At 42.0% G+C, this 21186-nt stretch overlaps 1 protein-coding gene across 4 annotated transcripts in view; it reads left to right on the forward strand.

Moving 5' to 3' along the window:
• Positions 1-1624: 1624 nt before the first annotated feature.
• The window catches only part of sorbs3 (sorbin and SH3 domain containing 3), a 42493-nt gene continuing 22931 nt past the window's right edge, over positions 1625-21186 (forward strand). For 3 of the 4 annotated variants that reach the window (XM_028577872.1, XM_028577874.1, XM_028577875.1), the window contains exons 1-6: positions 4768-4940; positions 16930-17002; positions 18384-18569; positions 18797-18869; positions 19938-20074; positions 20923-20986. In XM_028577872.1, coding sequence (XP_028433673.1) covers positions 16991-17002; positions 18384-18569; positions 18797-18869; positions 19938-20074; positions 20923-20986 — 472 coding nt within the window. In that variant the 5' untranslated portion in view covers positions 4768-4940; positions 16930-16990. Of the gene's footprint in view, positions 1722-4767; positions 4941-16929; positions 17003-18383; positions 18570-18796; positions 18870-19937; positions 20075-20922; positions 20987-21186 lie in introns of those variants that run through there. The other variant, XM_028577873.1, reaches the window with a different exon arrangement.

The following is a 21186-nucleotide window of genomic DNA, read 5'->3' on the forward strand; positions in this document are numbered from 1 at the left end:
TTTTTTTTGGCAAAGTGCATCTTGTTCACAGATGTATTGTTTGTTTGCTGCTGGGAACGGAATTTAAATTTGACATACAAGTAAACATAGCATCATAGAGCCATTTACTAACATTACAGAAACATCAGACCAGAATAACTATTGCAACTACTAATTGTTTCTATACACATCTTTTTTTCCCAACTTTATTTGCATGTTTTCACAGACATGTCATACAAACAATTTTGAACAATTGGGCATCACATTTTCATTTTCATTCCATGAACATTAAAACTTTACATAATGATGACATAACATAAATAAACTTAAGAAGAAAGGTAGTTAAATACACAGTAAGAAAAGAGGAAAGCAAAAAATATACAATAAATACCACCAAAAAAATAAATGGAAAGGTAGGCTGTATAATCACATTTCCTTGAAAGAATATTGTATAAATACATTTCTTATTATTAATAATTTTGATAGAATAATTCCAAAATTCAATTCTGAAGTGATTAAAAGCTGGCTGAGATATTGAAAATTCAGCTTTTTTTGGATGTGAAATTTTCCTTGTAGAATGAATAGGTTTCTTTCCACATTCTGTTAAAGCTTGTTTCTCATGTGACGGCGATTCCGCTGACACTAACTGGAGGTGTCGCTGCGTGTGCAGCGTGACGTGGTCGTGTCCTGGGTCCCACGTGGAGATGGACTCCCGGAGGAAGAGAGAGAGTTGTGACCTTTGGCTGCTGATCTCGCAGCCAACCTGTTAAATATTTATCTTGGACAGCAGAGCTGAGACTTGGAGGTGGACTCGCAGGAATCCTGCAGGCGTCTGCAGACTAATACCTCAGGGAAGAGGGAAGCATGGGAGTGGGAGCCGACAGATAAACCTCTCAGGGGCTTAACGGAGGTTTACACTTACTCAGTAGTTGCAGAAACGCAGCTCATCTGCTGATGACACTGTATACTTAAAAAGAAAAAGCAGTAGCGTTAGCATAGACTTCTTTGACTTTGCTGCGAGGCTTACTGGGTGGGTTGTCGCGTCTGGTGCTGGAACAGAACATGGAAACATTTACACTGGGACTTCTCTGAAGGCCCGCGAGTGTGTGTGTGTGTGTGTGTGTGTTTGTGTGTGGGCCTTTGCAAAATGTGTGTACTTAAGACTATACTTTTTCCTGAATGGAAAGAGGATGTTGCAAAGTGACAGGCGAGCAATAATAGAGCCACCTGGATCCTGGAAAGCACTCAGGCTGTCTTTTTTTTGTGCCTGATCTGAATCAACTAAAGACCTGGGGCAGTGCATTATAACATGTGTGTGTCACCCAGGCCTATTTATTGAGATGGCTATGGAAATCGCCTCCTCTTCCCCCTTGCACGTTAAACACTGGAGGGCGGTGCCACTGCGCCTTTGCCTGTATGGGAATCTCTATTATTTCCAGCTGTGGATGGAAACTATTACTGAGTGCCTTCTCCATGATGAGCTTTAAAGTGCATGCGAACACACACACACACACACACACAAGCCATACACACACACACATACGCACGCCTACGTACGCTCAGTCAAACATTCAGACCCACGCTGAATCATTCACCAAAGATAAAAGAACACCCTGTTGGCCTGAGAAAGAGGGAGGGAGGGAGAGTTAGAGAAGAGCAGCAGAAGTTCCCTCCTTCTCTTTCATTCACTTCCTCTCTGCCTCTGCACTAAGGAGACCTCACTGCTCAGCCTGCTCTCGCCCGTGAGTATAGTTTCCCCAGCTTCATCTGACCGACTTGGTAGTTCTAATGTGGCGGTGTTGATGGGACATTTTTTATTTATTTTTGTATTTGAAAGGGAGCTGCCTCTGACACAGATGTGGACATTGTGTGGTTTTTCCCTTCCATCACTCGGTTTATCACCACTGAGACAAACAAGATAGGGCTGTTTATTTGTCATTGTTGTGATAGTTTCCTTTTGCAGTTTTTCTCAGAACGTTGTTGAGCAACAGTCGAGCGTTTGTATGGACAAAGGGGCGGACGGGTGGGAGGACTACGGTAGATCATGCCAATCTTTTGACTCTCCGTGGTTCAGAAGATGGTTATCAATCAGACCTTCGTCCAGAAGCTGCCTCCTGTTGTGGCTTTGGTTGTTGTTTCTCTTCACCAAACATAAACTCAAAATAAGACCCAGCAGGGCCCAATAAGGATGCACAACTATACCAGAGATTTTTTGTCCTCGTCAGTAAACACTGTGACCCACAGTCCCTTTACGTGCACGGCTCAGAAAAATGTTGTTTACCGCTAAAATAACATCTAACTCGTGTGTTTGTTCCCAGAGACATTCCGCAAGTTGACAACCTGTGGTATGCGTGATGTCCAGACCTCCTTATCTGGTTATGGCGATGCTTTTTTCACCTGTCGACTCAGCTCTCTCAAGTTCTATCTTTTATTGGATGATAACTTTTATTGGATGATAACTTTTATCTCCTGACTTTTACAGACTTGCTCTCTCTTGTTTCCTCAAAGTGGCTGGAAAAAAAACACCCGGGCTATTAGGGCTGCTCCCTCTTAGTCGATTAGTCGACTAATCGGTCGTTTTGGTCTTAGTCAACTTAGATTTCTTTAGTCGATTAGTCATGTTTGATGCTTTTTTTCGTGCTGAATGACTTATTTCCAAGAAACATACGAGCACTTCTCTGGTAAACACAAGAATTAAAGTGGTGCTTTTGCGTGAATCTTTGCGGAGAAACTCAGATTTACAGATCTGTCGATTTAAATCAACTGATCGATTAGTCGATACAATTGAATGAGTGTCAGACGACTAAGACTTTCTTCAATCGAGCACAGTCCTACGGGCTATAGTCATCAAGTGATTGGATTTTTTTGATTATATAACACATTTATGTCATGTTTTATTCACTCGCTGGAATATTTGGCTGTTAATGAGCTTCTGTAGTAACATGCTGGCACATACCGCTAAGTGGTTGGCCTTTACAGCATAAAGGTCTGCCGGGATTCATCATGCCTGGCTGTCTCCTTCTGTTCTGACAATGTTTCTCTGTGATAAAGAAAAAGCAAAAAAAAATAAAAAAATAAATAAATAGGGAGCCAGTGTAAGGGGGGAGAGAGAGAGAGAGGCGTCAGCTCCCGGGCCAAAGCTACAACCGCCTCTTGCGTGATTAACTCATTTAGCGGCAGAGTGACAGGGTGTCAGATGTGGTCACAGCAGGGTGAAAGTCTGCTCCGATGCCGATTATGTGGGGGGGGAGCCCTCCGCCTGGATCCTGCACCGCCCAGCTTGCCCCTCTTGTTCAGCGGCTCAACTGTTTGGCAACAACAACCCTGTCAGGAGCGCAGGCTCTGTAAGTGGATATGTGCCCTGAGTTTCTCTCTACCAAGCCAGACCACTGAATTATTAAAAAGAAAAAAAGAGCTGAGTCCTTCGATTTCAAGTTGGAACTGAACCGCACGCACAGAGACACATATTCCTTCTCCTGCCCCGTTTATTACTTGAACCCAAAGTGCGCGCGATTGTGAAAGCTGATTGCATTTGTGAGCAGGTGACTGGATCGCTCACCTTGCGACTCAGCCTCCCTGCTGCAGACTCGCAGTCACAATTCAGGTTTGTCTTCATTGGCGAGAACTGCAGGCAAACTGGAAATCCTGGTTTTATTTGGGAAAGTATTGGCATGCAAAAGCAACAGTTTTGAGAATTGAGCTTCATACCTCTTTGACTGTTTTTTGGCTCTGTGGTTCGAACATAACCACCCCGCTGGAATTTGAATGCTGACCGACTTATCTGTGCACATACAGTACATCGCTCATTTGAATAATTTGAACATCTTTCAGACTCTCAGGCAACCTTGACATCCGACAATACTGTTGGATGTCAAGGTTGCCTGAAATAACCGGTAGTGGAAAGTGGGGTGAGTTGTGCCAGTTTTTACTCAAAGGGACTTTAAAGTGAAGCCATGACACTAATGCCTTCAACTTAACGATGTACATATATTTCAGGATGTGGTGCATCCCTGAGAACAATAACTTTGGATCTGCAATAAATTGTTTCAGAAATATAGCTTTTGGGAAAAAAAGTGGTCTTGTGTCACAACTTGCCCCTGGTGCGGGGTAAGTTGTGCCTTTTGGGGGAATACGTTGGGCTAAATTGTGCCAGTGATTTCTGAAGTAAACGGCTTCTTTGGATGAGTAAAATTGATGGCTTTTCAAAATGATGTGGTCACATGACCAATTTATCCTATAGTTTTCCAAAAACAAGGGGTGGATCTACTTCCCCCCCTAGCACAAATCACCCCACTCTCCCCTGTGTGCGTATGGATGTAGCCTATGTGTGCGTGTGATAATGGGAGAAAAGTCTGAACTGGGACTTATGTTGTCAGCGGTGGACTATACAATGTAGAGTAACACTTCCAGAGCTACTGGAACAGAAAGAGCTCCTATTCTCCCTCCACGCCAGAGATCTGGCCTTTGCACTCACACACACATAAAACACACGCTCACACAAAAGCATAGGAAGGCATGGGAGGGATAAAAGTTAGATAGGGGGGTGTCATCATGGAGTCACTGTCTGGGAGGTGGAGGTGATGAACTGTTTGCAATTCCCCCCCCTTTGGTTAACCCTGCGCTGTGAAATATCACCTCATCCCAACAATAGGGGGCTGCTTCAGTGACAGAGGTGCAACCCCGAAGTGACAGGCCGAGTAGAGAGAGAGAGAGAGAGAGCAGAGGGCGCCTTTTGAACAGGGGGGCGGGTGGGGGGGGCAGAAGTGGGTTGCTATGGCGATGCCTGTCAACCGGGAAGTCCTCCGCGGAGGCAGGTCGAGCGAGGGCTGAGAGAGAGAGAGAGATTGTGTGTCCTGGCTAGTCTCATGAGTGAGCGAGAGAGTGAAAGAGCAGGGAGTTTCTGCAGCGTGGTTTACGTGCACGACTCAGACAGACAGAGGTGTGAGTTACCACTTTTTAAGGTGAGTACACTCTTTCCCCATGGGAGCTTAGATTTGATATCGCAGGAGGGGCGATCTTAAACATTGAGACTGGAAAGTTAGGTCTGGTCGGCTGCTTTTTTTTTTCTTCTTTTGTTTTTAAGGTTGAGTAACCTGTCTGACTGCTCGGGGCTGCTCTGCAGGATTAGTGCTGCAGACCTGCCCAACACTACTTTTGTCTTGATGCTTTTTTTTTTCGCAGCGCACCTGAAAACAAGTTGACACCATGTGATGCGTGTAGTTTTGATGTTGGAACCTGTGGGAGTTAACTGCCTTGAGCTTTTTGGCAAGTAGAGTGAGAGAAAAGAGAGAGAGAGAAAAGAGAGAGAGAAAGGGCAAAGTGGGCAGTGTCATCAATGGGTATTAGGGCTGCACGATATGAGGAAAATGTGTTGTTGAATATCGCGATAACGATACATAAACAGATATTAAAGTGTACTCTGTTCTGCCTTTCTGCTGCTTTCAGTATACTGCTGAAATACAAAAAAATGCTTGTTTAAAAAAAAAAAAAAATCATTTCCAACATTTTTTGTTGTTGAACAAACTGAACATTGAGTAGAAAATAAAAGGCACCAGCAAAGAAAACAAGGATGACCGTTCCATTTTAAAGTGCAGTTTTCTACTGATACTCTCTTTCAACAAAATAAAAATAAAAATATTTCGCAGCCTTTCGCAATGTGATACGGCGATAAGGATAAAAAAATAAATAAAAATCTATTGTGCAGCCCCAGTAGCTATACCGTACCGTAGGTGTGCATCGACAACTGTCGGCAGAGCTCGAGAGTGTTCAGAGGAAATCATTTGCTGCAGATCTCAGGCCTAATGACCTGAAATCAGGGCCGTCCAGTCACCACCGACGGCTCCCCTTACTGTCAGGGTGATTTCCACAGCCGGCTCTGATTTCCTTTGTGATATTACCGGGGGTCCAGCTGCCAGTCCTCATATCCACAGGCTGCACTCGGCTTTGGAGATGCAAATTGACAGGCTGGAGGATTTGTGAGATTTCTCTGTAGTTAACCGTCATTTTCTCATGCTTTGTCTGACACATTGCATTACCGTTTCACTTTTCACGAATCCACCCAAACGTATGTATTCTCTTGAACGATATGAAGTGTAGGGCTGCACCTCATTGTCAATTAATCTGTAGATTATTTTCTGGATTAATTGATTGGTTGTTTGGTCTATAAAATGTCAGAAAATGGTGAAAAATGTCGATCAGTATTTCCCACAGCCCAAGGTGACATCCTCAAATGTCTTCTAGATAGATAGATAGATAGATAGATAGATAGATAGATAGATAGATAGATAGATAGATATTCAGTTTACTGTCAAAGAGGAGAGGATGGGGGGCCTGGGTGGTCTAGTGGTAGAGCGTGCGCCCATAGATAGAGGCTCAGTCCTCGACGCAGAGGCACTTTCCTGCATGTCATTCCCCTTCTCTCTCTCTCTCCTTTCATGTCCAAGCTGTCTGGCCAATAAAGGCCTAAATGCCAAAAAAAATGATCTTAAAAAATTAAATAGGGGAAGATAAAGTAGTTTAAGAAGATGAAATCAGAGAATTTTTACTTGTTTTCCATAAAAAAGGACTCCAACCAATTCATCGATTATCGAAATAGTTGACAGTTAATTTAATAGTTGACGAATAATCGATGAATCGGTTCATCTTTGCAGCTCTAATGAAGTGTTTCTGCCGTAACAGACAAATGTGATACTCTTCAGCTCAGAGAGACAGGGTTTTTATTTATTGCCTCTACATCGCCTCTCCATTAACAACAAGCACACAGACTGACTCCTCCTGTTGCTCTAACTGGAGGAGCACCATACAAGGAGGTGAAATACTTCCCTACTGATAAATGTGTGTATCCCCCAATAACAGCATATCATAAACTTGCGGCTCCAGGACCTTGTATGGGCCGCACGTCTTCTACGTTGCAGAAGGCCAGCGTGGTTGCATCGTGATCAACCTCGCAGGCAGGACCTCTGACACCGCTCGCATAACTGCAGAGTGACTCATTTAATGTGTTTAGAAAGAAATGCCCTCTTCCATTTAGTCAACAAATGTGCTCGTGATTACCCTCCTTCTTGTAAACGTGATATATTAGCAGTGGTGGAAGAAGTATTCAGATCCTTTACTTGAACTTACATGGTGTCATTTTTTTACATTCAGGCGACTCGATCGAATGACGGCCGCCATGTAGCGCCTCCATCTTTAAAATACATTAGCCAAAGAGGGATATAGCTCCGCCTTTCGCCCTTTTACACTCAGTGGCACCGTGACGAATTCCAGGGAGAGATTACTCGCCAGGGAAGCGAAAAAGAGAATTAAAACGACAGGCAAAGCAACAAGACCAAAGTTAATATCGGAGCGGCTAGAACAGCTGCGTGGAAACGATGGAGATACTAAGAGCTAATTTTGGGTTCGTCTACCGTAGGAGTTAAAACGTGATCGGAATGGGAGGGGCTGGAAAGTAATATTCAGTTGGTTGTCATATACAATTTCACCACTAGATGGGAGAAGTTCTGACACAGTGTAGCTTTAAGTAAAAGTACTAATACCACGCTGTCAAAAATCCTCAGTTACAAGTGAAAGTCCTGCATTGAAAATGTTACTTAAGTAAAAGTATGTAAGTATGATCAGAAAAATGGACTTAAAGTATTAAAAGTAAAAGTACTCAACGCAGAAAAACCCTCACATTTTAGAAACTGGAAACGATCCAAACAGTTGTGTCAATCAACTAAGTGTTAAATCGGTTAATCATTTCAACCGCAGCTTGTATGCCTGTACTGTATATTGTTGGGTAGTTTAATTTATAATGAAACAATGTATTTTATAAACTCCATGTGTTTGTGTGCAAAAAATGTAACTAGTAACTAGTGACTAAAGCTGTCAGATGAATGTAGTGGAGTAAAAAGTACCATATTTCTCTCTGAAATGTAGCGGAGTAGAAGTAGAAAGTGGCACGACAAGAAAAGACTCAGGCAATGTACAAGTACCTCAACATTTGGACTTAAGTACAGTACGTGAGTAAATGTACTTAACACCACTGCTAAGCACTTTTTAAGCAGGATTTCTTTGGGTTTTTTACGACCCTGTTGTGCAACTTGTTGGCCTGCAGTGACATTGTGATACGTGCAAACGGCTGATAAGACTTTACCCTTCTGTCTGTCGTGTTGCTCTCCGTTACAATCCAGGAAATGAACACTTGTTTATACTTTTTGAAGATTGTACCGTAAGAGTGTTTAAAGTCCAACGCAATGCAGGTCAGTGCTCACCCAAACAAAATGACCATCTTAAGCAAATACTGAGCTGGTGTTTTGGCCGGTGCACTCCATGCATGTGAAGTAGGATTTAGATCCGTTCAAGTGCAGTGGTTCCCACCTTATGGGAGTCAATGATTAACTCCACATTTCTCCCCACCACCCTGCACTCGGAAGCAGAGAACAACAGTCGCGCTAGTGAAAGGAGATCGGTTCACCCGTGAAAGTTTTATTAGTTTTATTTAAGTCTCAGGACTTTCAGTCATTGTCCCTGCTCATTACAGACTCCGTCACTGAGGATTTATGGACAACATGATTCTCCCCCTGACCCCAAATCACTACTGTCCTGATGATGCGCCAAAAGGGGCGCAAAAGTTCACAGGTCAACACCGTGACAGCCGTTCATTAGGCGTATGTGTGGTCACTTTGACAGCCTTGTTCATACCGAGAACAATGCAGTAAGCTTTGTATGTGGAGGAGGAGGCGTTCATCGTAGGGCAGGGCCTACTTGGTCTTGCGTTGCCAGCTCTCCACAGCGCCGTGGACTAACCACGTTCATGTGCTGAATCGCACCTTGCGCACGCGTAGCGTTGATTTCTGAAGACGTGCGCAACCTACGCTCCAAAGGAACGCTGGATATGCCCTCCTGGGCCTTTAGGCATCCGGCGCTAAGCTCCGGGCGCAGCGATGCTAAATAGTCTCGGGAAGAAACTTGTTTTGGTGGAACATTTGCACTCCGCAAAAGAGAACGCCACATACAATGTTAACTGAAGTTAACTGTTCACGCAATAGCCAACAGTAACGTGAGCTATTTAAATTAGCTGGATACGTGGTTAAACGTCATGTGCTATTATCAGCGGATTGCAGTGTGTATCGCTCCCAAAACGTCCCAGTTAGAGAGGAAATGTATAAAATATATATATATATATATATATATATATAGAGTAAACATATTCTTTGTAAATCTTTACAATCGTTCCCCGAACGAAGGCTGTTGTTTCCCTGTAGCGACGGGATTTTGAGAACAGCAACACACAAGAGAGCAGAAGTGGAATCTCAAAGCCAGGCTTTATGCTGGAAATGTACTTTAGTTGATCCAGACTAGTCTCTACTCTTTTCAGAAAGACCCGGTCACGTCCTTGTATGGAAGAAGACTTTTTGATGACTAGTGTTGAGCATGAGGAATACTGACCTCATAGCAAGCATCACATGTCATCAGTTGCTGTGGTGCTGAATGAGAACTGTAGCGTGAATGTTTTAGTCTTTTCGCACTTTTTCTTTCTGCAACAGTGTTACCATTGCATTACTGTTGTGTTACTATTCCCGGCTGTGGAAACCTCCCATTGTGATTCACAGGGTGTGGTGAAGTTCACTGACCTTCACTGACTGCTGAGTAGCTCTGCTCTGGCTCAGCAACTCCAGAGAATAGTCTGGTTCCTCATCCGCTCCTTATGGGGAACAAAAAAAGGAAAAGAAAAAAAACAAAAACCTTACGCTTCACGAATGTGACTTTCTTTTTTAAGCGTATCACAACACAACAGTGGTGGTATGTAACAAAGTACATTTACTCAACTACTGTACTTAAGTACAAATGTAGAGGTACTTGTACTTTACTTGAGTCTTTTATTTCCGTGCCAATTTCTACTTCTCCTCCACTACATTTCAGAGAGAAATATTGTACTTTTTACTCCACTACATTCATCTGACAGCTTTAGTTACTTCTTTACACAGAACACATTGTGTAGTTTATAAAATACAATGTTTTATTATAAATTCAACTACCCACAATATCCAGTCCAGCTGAAATGATTAGACAAATAAACGCTAAGTTGATCGACAGAACTGTTTAGATCGTTTCAGGTTTCTAAGATTTTTCCTGATGATACCTACAGACTTGTACTTATGTAACTTTTTCAATGCAGGACTTTTACTTGTAACCATGTAGTTTTACAGTGTGGTAGTGGTACTTTTACTTAAGTAAAGGATCTGTTTTTTACGCGGACCAGAGTTTAACATCTGGCCCTGTGCTTTGAGAGACCGGATGAGTTTCCTGGGGGACAGAGGCAGAGATTTACATGCTAAAATCCCCTGATTATCATTTAGGATGTCCTCAGTTACCCTTGGATTGACTAAATATAAAAGCATGGGTAGAATGCAACATAAGAGACACACCGCAAGTAATGGTGCGTTCTTTTTGTCCACCAAAGAAAAAGAACGCCACCGAGGTCGTATATACGACTCGTCAAGTCGTCTGAACTCAGAGGACCCCGACTTCACTTTCAAAGATGGCTACGTCGTGCATCACACGTAGTAAACATTGTGGTTTTCTACAATTTTAAGCACTTTTGTCTTTGTTGTAACCAAATGAAGAAGTTGTACACATGGCGCTGTATACTGCTGCCTATAGGCATGTTGCTACAGTCTTATTAGGAGTTAAATATCGCCTAATTAGTTATTTTGTAGCTTGTGCAGCGGAAATTGGCTAGAGACGCTCGGTTGCTATATGACAACAATGGCTTTAAGCCGAGTCTTGAGCAGAAAGCAGAGCAGTAGCCTAAACGTAATTTTCGTGTATCAAACTGTGAAATATATTTGTGTAATATATCAATAACTGGGTGAATAGAATCCTAAATGTTACTAAAAATTTTACAAAAATCCATCTTTTCTCCGACTCGTAGTATTGTGTGACAAAAAGAACGAAACAACCCCGCGGTTAATCGTTTTTCGACATGGATGTGATGTCACACTCGAGCTACTAGTCGCGATTACAAGACAAAAAGAGCGCACCATAAGCCGGACATATAAAACGCAGAAGGTCATCTCACCTTCAGCTGAGAAGCACATGGGCCTTTTATGGCTCTGTTTTTCACCCCTTCCATCCCCAAAAACCTATCGTGTGGTGATAATGGACCTCTCGCCTAGCAGGGGGTTTAACTAATACATGGGCTATAAAGTTACTACATTTCAGAATGATAGCATCAACACACTCACACACACACACCACCTGTGAAAGCTTAAAGCTGCCTGCGCTGTTGAGTCTCAGTAATTATGTAAGAATGCACTGGGCGTTCAGAGCAGACCCAGGGAGAGCCAGACTTCTGGACAGGGATTTTCTTGCTCGATATCAACGCTGATTTTTCCCTTATTAGGTAGGATTGTGTTTGGTGCTCTCGAAGGAGGAATGCACCGTTGGAGGATTTCTCTGTTGGATTTGGCTCCCCAGAGAAACGAGACACAGAGACACTGTTATGACATGAACTTAGTCATCAGGATGCGACAGCGATAAAGCGGGGCTTCTCATGTTTTTGTCCCTATGCATCGAGGGAGGTCCACTGTCATTGTTTAATGATCTAGGGTGGTCCTCAGAGCCAATGCAGGGGGGGGTCTCCAAATTTGTCTTACTATTTGAAGTTTTATCAAAAATGTTAAAGTCTTCTCATGAATCTAACATATTATTAGCAGATATAAATCCCCACTGATGATAGGCTTACTGGCCTATAGGTAAGGTAAGGTAGTCACTAAGGAAGCCATCCACAGATACAGTTCATCCTAAGGATTTACTGTGCCACATGTATGTTTTAATGCATGTGTATTTATAAAATCATGCCAACAATAATTAGGCTATTTTAACAGCTTAGTATTCTATGCAAAAAAAATATGTATAAAGGCTTTAGGCTGCCCTAGACATTATTGTAGGCCTAGTTTAATATGCAACTTTTTATTTTTTATAATTTGATACAATATATGTTGTAGGGCAGGGGTATCAAACTCATTTTCCCAGAGGGCCACCCTGGAAAAAGAGAATCCCACCAAGGGCCAGACATGGAGTTTATTCACGTGCTTTTGTTACTGCATGTCACTCTTTTTTTTTTACATTTTGGTAGCTTTTTTCCTCATTTTTGTTGTTTTTTATGTTTTTTTGTGGCTTTCTCAGACATGTCACCTTTTTGTAAATTTGTTGCTTTTTGACGCATTTATGTTGACATGAAGCCCTACAAAAGTCAACAAAAGAGTTCCTTAGCCCTCATAGAATTTAGTAAATCAAGCAAAACAACAGCCTGTTTCTCAGCCTGAATATGAAAACTCTCTCTCTGCTTCTTCTGGGGGAATTTCTGAGTCTCAGAGTCGGCAAATCTGCCATATTCTGCTTTGAATGTCAGGTAATTTCAGTTTAAAAAACACTTTCCTGTGTTTTTGGTTTGGCGCACAACTAGGAGGGCCAAAATGTATTGTAAACCCAAATTGATATACAGGCCGGTTCTAAATCTGCAAGGGGCCAGATTTGGCCTGCGGGCTTTGAGTTTGACACATGTGTTGGAGGGGGTCCCTACTCCATCTCTCTTTCTGTTAAGGGGTCCTTGGCTTAAAAAACGTTAACGACCCCCTGATCTAGGGAAAGCAAAAGTGGTCCATAACTCTACTTACTAATAAAATCAAGGCAATTTAAATTAAATTAACATAAGAACAAGAGTACAGTTCCTCAGGGAAATAATGAGGTGTGTCAGCAATAGTCAGTTTTTGATGTTTCACGGCACGCATCTCTTTCAATATGTGGCATTAATATAATATTGCAGTGTGTTTTAAAGGGGCACTCCACCATTTTACAGTTAAAGGTTATTGAACTCATCTCGAGGAATACTGTTTACACTGTAAGAACCCTTGGTTAATGTCTTCTATGGCTCTGAAGGGAGTTTCCCAAAGTAAAAGAAAGTGAAAAAAAAAAAGATAAGAAAAAACCTGATGATGTCATTAGGGTCATTTCTGTTCTTGGTAGCTTGGCTTGTTCTTTTTAATTCGCTCCCTAATTTTTTACCTTTTCTCACAGAACTGAATTCTTTATTCAAGTCACTCAGTCTTTTGTTGTTGCATTGCGTTTGTCCCTGTCGGCCACCGTACCACACCCACTATGAAATGCATGGGTATAAAAAGGGCAGCTATTTTACAAAAAGGGGTTCCTTTGTTTGCTCTTTAGGATTTCTGTATTAAAGAGGCCTGTGTGGAAACTGTACTCCTTAAAAAATGAATTACTCATCTAGTTATTTGTTCATCAGTGTGATGGGGCCCTTAAAGCACCGGCGGGAGATCTGCTGTAAATACAGAACAGCATGTCAAACACATTGTAAATGAGATTACTTTAAGCCGTTATGTGTCAGTGCCGCTTGTTTGCAGTGTTGTTAGACGGATAATCAGCTGGCTGTAATTGTGTTGGCCATGATAGGTCTGGCATGCCTGAGCAGTAATGTTATTGTTGCAGAAACAATCCTCCGGTTCCCATATTTTTTTTCGCCGTTTACTGGGAGATGATGACTCAGATAGAGTGACATCGTTGTCTGGAAACTGAAGCATTGATTGCATAAGTGCATGTGCTGTGTGCTGTCTCCTAACCTTGTGCACAGAGACACACAGCAAGTATAGTTTTCTCGGAATTGGCCGCAATGATTATAGACTCTAATGCTTAGCTGCAAATGCCGCATGGAAAACTCATTAGTGCAAATTGTGTTGGGCAGCCACAGGCCTGTAGTAGCCTGGCCCACACTCGCTCATTACTTCTTATGCCAAGCTATAAAGCCATAGTTTGCACCAGAACAGAAAAAAAGCCTATCTTTCTATTAACCCGAATGTTTGCTTGCGATCTCTGATGTTTGTTTTTTCCCCAAGATAAGACAAGATACGTTTTTCCCCACCATGACTTAGAATAACTTAACAACCTTGTTTCTGCAGAGGCCAGGGATGCAGGGATGCAGGGCTGTATGTTGGCAGTGGTTTCTATGGCTTCAATGATATTGTAGCGGCTGGCAGGACGCAGTTGCGCTGACGTGTATTGACTATTCCGCACTAAAGGAGTGCAAGGGCTCAAAGGACTGTGTTCTGGACTGTTCCTGTCCTGGTTAAAGTGTGTTTAATGATGTTCGGCTAATGTTGTTAGGTGTGCGTTTATGTTACCTGGGTTTTAGTGTTGTGGGGTTACTTGAGTGTTCTTGTTTATCTACATGTGTCGGTGTTACCATAACTCCTGGTTGGGGATTGATGGCCTGTGTGTGGATAATGGTAATTAGATAGTAATAGACTATTTAATAGATTATTTAAAATGCCTTTAATACATCTGGCAAATTCTCAATAGAAAAGGTTAAAAAACAACTTTCTACTGAGAATGTGCCAGATGTTAGCCTGACAAGCCAGACCCACATCAAGATGTTGGGTCTGGGAACTCACCATTGACAGGGCTCAATCCGAGGGGCGGGGGATAAACGGTTGTCTTTCAAATTCCCTATTCATGCAATAGTGTCTATGGCTCAGGTGTTAGAGTGGTCGTCTACCAATCGGAAAGTTGGTGGTTCGATCCCTGGCCCTGCAGTTCTATGTCGAAGTGATACTGCAAGACACCGAACCCATAATTGCTCCTGATGCTGTGCCATTGGAGTGTGAATGTTTATCTGAGGAGCAGGTGGCACCTTGTATGCCTTGGCCATATGAATGAATGTGTGTGAATGGTGAATGGTTCCTGTACTATGTAAAAGTGGTTAAGACTATAAAAAGTTCTATTTAAATATAGTTCATTTACAACCAACCAGAGCAACGCTAGTTGATAGATTACTAGACTATTAGACTTTTGCCGTATCCGGTCGGCAAAACTCCGAACACATCTTCCTTTTTTAAGAATGACTTCAGTGCCGTTCTTTGTTCTTTTCTCAAAGAAAAGCTGAACTCCAAGTCTTCCAGAGTCGCAGCTAAAACCGATTCCAAAGACCACTGTTCACCAGCAGCAGCAGACATCTTCTTTGTTTTCAAGTAGCAGGGAATTCACGTGGAACCGTCGCAACTCTGCCTTCATTATGTTAAGCCCCGCCCACCAACTCTATACACGATGTGATTGGCCTGACCAGAGTTTGGTTTTTCCAGCTCGCAAGCCAACGGAGAGTTACTAGACTGACCCTGGCTGCAATTTACATTTGCTGCCGCTAGGGGTATGTATGATGTAGATGTATTAAAGGCATTTCAATTTTTCTTAAGGATGAGTGCCTTGGGTTCTTCCTTAATGTCTTTTGGATTTGTTCATGCCCCCGACCAAAGACCACCGTCTTTTATTCACTAACACTAGTACCAAGAAACTCCCCGATCTCTTCAGTTCATCTTCGTTAATTGAATACCTTTGAAAATGGTAACTGAGTGAATCCTTCCACGCAGCTTGCCACAATGTTATGGGCCATTTAGCCACTGTAGATGAGAGGTGCCTTCCTCATACAGTAGCGGAAATGGCCTCCCCCACAGTCTCTTCCCCATGCCTTTCATGTTGAAACAGCCCAGCCTAATCTGTTTTCCTTAGGTGCAATTGATTAGGAGCTGGTCTCCGCATTCTGTAGCCGACCTTCTCCATCATCCCCCCCCCCCCCCCACCCAAATCCAGATTATTACAGCATTGTTTGGCCTGGAAAAGAGAAGCATGTATGTGAGTCACACTCGTTGTTTGGGTGGGTTTTTCCTTAGTAACAGGGAAAAGACGTTGACGCTTACTTTCCCTCTTTGGAATACTCATGGGATGGGATAATGGAACAGTTGTCAAGTCTGCTCAGATATAACTTGATTTATGATGGAGAGGCTTTGTAGAACCCCACACAACTAATGACTCAAAGGGTTAAAATGGGCGTGCTGCAAGATTCAGAATAAAAATATAAATAGATACAATCCTCAGATGTTTTCAGATTCTTTTTAACAGACATTGATTGGATATCTGCAATGAAAAAAGACACATCTAAAACTCTTAAAATCCTTAAAAAACACTTCTTCTCATGCAGCTTGGTTTTTCGAGCAACACAATCCTTATCTACACACAATTTTACACAACAGTTTAGGGTCCTACACTTGAAAGATTTTTGTATTTATGTCTGTGTTCTACTAGTTTAGCAATGCCAGACCTTCCTCCACAGCGCTGCAAAGAAGGGTCTGGCTAGTCCACACAGCATTCCAGGATGGGAGAGAAATGTGCTCTGGTTTATTGGCATTTCTTTAAACCAATCACAATTGTCTTGGGCGGTGCTAAGCCCCGGACACAATGACAGTGCCTCTGCAAAGTAGCCTCGGGAAGGAACTTGTTTTGGTGGAACATGTACGTTCAAAGGTTGTTTTAGTCGTGCGACAGAAAACTCAGATTGGACAGATAGTCTAGCTAGCTGTCTGGATTTACCCTGCAGAGATCTGAGGAGCAGTTAACCATAGTCCTCATCAATCCACCAGAGTTTAAAACGCCAACACAAAGAAAGCGGAAGGTAACGGACATCCGGCCAAAAAACAGTGACATCTGGCTGAATTTTCGGCGGCACCCCACCAATCCCAGAAGTGGAACGTCGTGGATATAGACTAGTGTTCTACTTACTGACTTGAAGCTCTATTTAAGGCTCTGTAGCAAAGTTTGAATCACAACATGGTGACAGTTGTCAGATTGTTTCTTCCGCTGAAGCAGAATATATCAGAAAGTAGAACGATTTTTCCTCAAGGTAGAGTAATCATGAACTGGCATGATGAGGTAGTCCTCTATACTGTACCTGACTGCACATTTGACTGCACATTCTTGTTTTGAAAGTGTCTTGAGGTAAATTTTAACAACAACAAACTGTTCTTGATAGGAATATTGCAAGGCCTCTGGAAAATATCTTAATTAAGATGAAAGAGGTGTTATTTCATATAAAAAATGTTTGCATTTTGCATGTCTTTGCAGGTCCTTTTGATGCTGGGCACAAGAATTTCACATCTGTCACACAAGGACCATAACCGATCCCATGCAGTCTCAGGTAAAGCCATTTGTAATCATTCTAAATGTTGACTTTTACAAGAGTTTTACAATTGCAACTGTCTTAAAAAAGCACATTTGAACCCACAGAATCTAGAAAAACACTTTACTTCACATTACTTTATTATAACGTTCTTTCACCATCTTCTAGATAATCGTTTATGCGTCCATTGCACGTTTATACGTTTTATACAGCTAAACAGCATAGCTAACAGATAAGAGTAGGAAAGGGGGTATTAGGATTGGGGGACGAGGACCCTGTTGCGAATCTTGGGCAAGGTTGAGATATTTTATTTTACATATCTTTGGGCTAGATCTTATTCCATTTGTGTTGGTGATCTCTGATTGCAAAGGTTAATTATTCCATCTCTAAATTTTGTCTATTGTTGATAGCCATGCTTTAAGTTTTGGTGGATTTGTCTGTTTCCATGTCCTTGTCATCCGCTTCATTCGGTTCTAGACCATTTCAAATGGAGGGGCCAGGCTGGGGCCACATTGGATTTTAGGGGTACCAAATATATATTAAGCAGAAGTGTTACATACCACCAACCCTGCATAGGTTTGGTTCTACAAAATACTAAAGATATACATATAACAATACAAACAAGAATACTCATTCAGTGTTAACCTAAACTTTATTTATCACTGCACATGAATAATAGCCCCTCTTTGGGGATGAAGGTTGGGCTAAAAATGTATGAAAATATTTGTCAAAGTTGGGGGGGGGGATGTATGCTAAATATTATTAATAATAATAATAATACATTTTATTTGGAGGTGCCTTTCAAAACACCCAAAGTCACCTTACATTAGAAAAAACCAAAATAAAATACGTGGGTTTTGATATTAAAGGGGCACTAGCCACCCTTGTCTCCCCTGACCACCCCCCTAGATCCGCCCCTGATGGGGGGGAAGTAAAAAGATCACCATGGAGACCACAAGACCACTGCTAGCCCTGCTGGACTTTGAGGTTGACATCTGTGGCCCCTTCCCAACCTTTCGTTGGGACCTTTCGTCCCAGAAAAGGGACGCCTGGTGAATAGGGAGTTAATGGGCTCATAATGGTCCTCTCCTGTTTCAGTGACCCCACTCTGCACCTTGAATGAGGCCTTTTTGCAGTTGTGGCATGAGAGATGATGAAGTGGGTGGAACGCCACATCCCACTGGTCCTGCTTTAAATAAATTAGGGGCCTTTTCATTAGAGCCCCCGCCCACCACTGAGGCCAGTTATTCTCAGGAGAATAGCTGAGCCGCTAACAAGTTCACATGACCTCCCGTAGACAGCAGTGTTTACGCGGGGCCAACAGGAAGACATGACATGAGCAAAATTCACACACTGTTTTTTGTTCATCATTCATATTTCTCATTCCCTCGGTGTTTAGCAACGTGTGGAAGTGGTTGGCGATCCAAATGGCTCCCGGGTTATCTTCTCCAGGGAGGCTGGAGTTTCCTCAGGCCAGCAGATCCTAACTTCTCCAGAGCTGGCCCATGAGGTGGTCATCTCCCCTGGGCTCCCTACGCCTCCTCTGAGCCCTTTTCGCTCAGCAGGGTTGCCATTTGGAGAGATGGTATGTACAATAAATTCCTGGAGGCTGGGCTCATAACAATGCTGAGGTTGAGTGCATGGAATTCAGTAAACAAGTGCTCCTCCCTGTGGAAAAATGATGCATCACAGGCTATACTTTTAACCACGGACATGTTCTGAAACCATCACTGTTGAAGTAGTCAGTTACATTACACTGAGATGGTTTTATTAACTGATATACTTAATGTACCTAATTCTGCCCTTCTCAAGATGTCAGAGGTGAATGGAAATGGACTGACAACTCTCAGCTTTGGATCTTACTATGGCCCCTCACAATTGCAGGGTAAGGTTACGATTTATTTCTTTTTTTTTTAAATCTGTGCATCATACAAGTGTATTGCTGAACAACTCAAAATAAGTTTTTACAAAATAAATATTAATTCAAGTAAAAATGAACTCATTAAACTGAAATTTGTTGCCAAGTTGTAGTTGAAGTGACTGTTGAAAGCACTTAAAAGTGCTGAAAGATGTTGACGAAATCCAGACAGCTAGCTAGACTATCTGTCCAATCTGAGTTTCCTGTTGCACGATTAAAACAACTTTTGAACGTACACGTGTTCCACCAAAACAAGTTCCTTCCCGAGGCTATTTTGCAGCGGCACCGTGGCTCCGTCTGCCGCTTAGCGATGCCCAAGATGATTGTGATTGGTTTAAAGATAAACCACAGCACGTTTTTCTTCCATCCCACAATGTTGGGTGGACTAGTCAGACCCTCCTCCCCAGCGCTGTGGAGGGTGGTCTGGCAATGCGAGACTATGCAACTGCTGAATTGGGGCACTGACACCATTTTTGGTCCAAGTCAGACACTGATAATTACTGAAATTAGGGCTGGATGATTAATCGAAAAATAATCGTAACTGAAATTCAGAGCCTATAACCGACATAATTTTACCAAGTCAATTATTTCAGTCTTTTAATCCTATTAATATTTCCGCGGCCACCCACTGTGTGTTAATGTACTTTTCCCTTAAAACATATTATGGCCGCCGCGTGTATAGTCACGTGAATCCGCCCCGTTTACATTAAAACTTAAATTACTATTTTATTTTTATATTTCATTGTAAAATCTACAGTTGTAGATTTAAGTTCAGTTGTATATTGAAATATTTAATAAATAAGCATTAATTGCTATCTGTGTGTTGTTTCCTTATTTTAGAATCACAAAGATAGGATTATGCACTCTTTCATTAGAAAAAATAACCGTGAACATATTTACAGTATAAGAAAAGATTTTTTTTTTTTTTAATAATCGTTCAATAATCGTAATCAAGGTAACTTCTTTGATTAATCGTGATTATGATTTTAGCCCAAATCATCCAGCCCTAACTGAAATCCTATTGTTGTGACTCAGGTGGACTGTCCAATGGCGTCCAGAGCTCTGGCACTTTACCTCGCAGCTGGACGCCCCCTACCAGGGAGGAGAGGCTGATCAAGTTCTCAGGAATTGGACCAGTGGATGAAACTGGGATGCCCATTGCCTCCAGATCAGTAAGACCAAGACACATAATGTGCTGTTTGATAATCAAACACTAGAGCTTTAAATGTCATTATGTAAGGATGTAACAAATAACGATGCACCGCAAATCGGTTAAAAATCGATATAAATGTGTCAAGATCACAACCGGTTGAGATAACAAATGAAAAGCGATGGAATTTTTAAACAGTCTCTAGTTTTGATTTCACTTGTTTGACTTAAAGGAGAAATCAGGCTGATTTTTACCTGAATCTTGATCGCTAGATGTCACGGAGTACTGTCGATAGGAAAAAAAAATCTCTGTAAAATCTCTGTAAATTTCTGTGTCAGTTTGGAGTAAATTTGTCTGCAGCTCATTCTGTTAAAAGAATACAAGCGTCAAAAGCATCAAAAAAATTCTTCAAATTCCTGAAAGTTTATTCTTCTATCAGAAAATATGGGACGTCGATGTAAAATGTAAAAACAAACAAACAAAAAAAACACGACAAAACGTGAATACCACAAAAAAATAAGCGCCCCAAAACATTGAAAAAGTGACAAAAACATTGGAAAAAAAAGAAATAAAAAAACGTCAGAAAGAGCGATTAAAATGTAAAAAAATAGTGACCAAAACAATGGTCACTTTTTTTTTATGGTTGACGGGAAGACAAAACAAGGGTTGAGTAACAAAACATGTTCTGTATTTTTACTGTAGCTACACACAACATTTCTGTTTTTAAATGCGGGACAAAGACCGGGGTAATGCGCTGCCAGTGCTTTTTCTCTTATTTTAGGGATTTATTTCTTAGAGTGTGTATTTCTCTAAGTCTAATTCACTAAGATTTGTTCCCCTTCTGCACCCTGCCCTCTTTTCTTATACCAGAGTGTGAACAAGCCCAGAGACTGGTACAAGAGCATGTTCAGACAGATTCACAAGAAGCCAGAGGGTAAGGACGCTCCTCCTTCCTCCCCTCCTCTTTTACCTCAAACACAACACCAGAGTGAATTCCTCTCTGTCAGTGTCAGGCCACTACAGAGGTGATCCAGCAAACAGATTACCGCAGAGGCAAAATAAGACATGATGAAAGTGCCCTACAGTCTTATATCATCTCTGTTTATTAGCTCTGACAATAATCTGGCTTCTTAT

The sequence above is a fragment of the Perca flavescens genome, chromosome 5 (genome assembly GCF_004354835.1).
Source record: "Perca flavescens isolate YP-PL-M2 chromosome 5, PFLA_1.0, whole genome shotgun sequence".
NCBI lineage: Eukaryota > Metazoa > Chordata > Actinopteri > Perciformes > Percidae > Perca > Perca flavescens.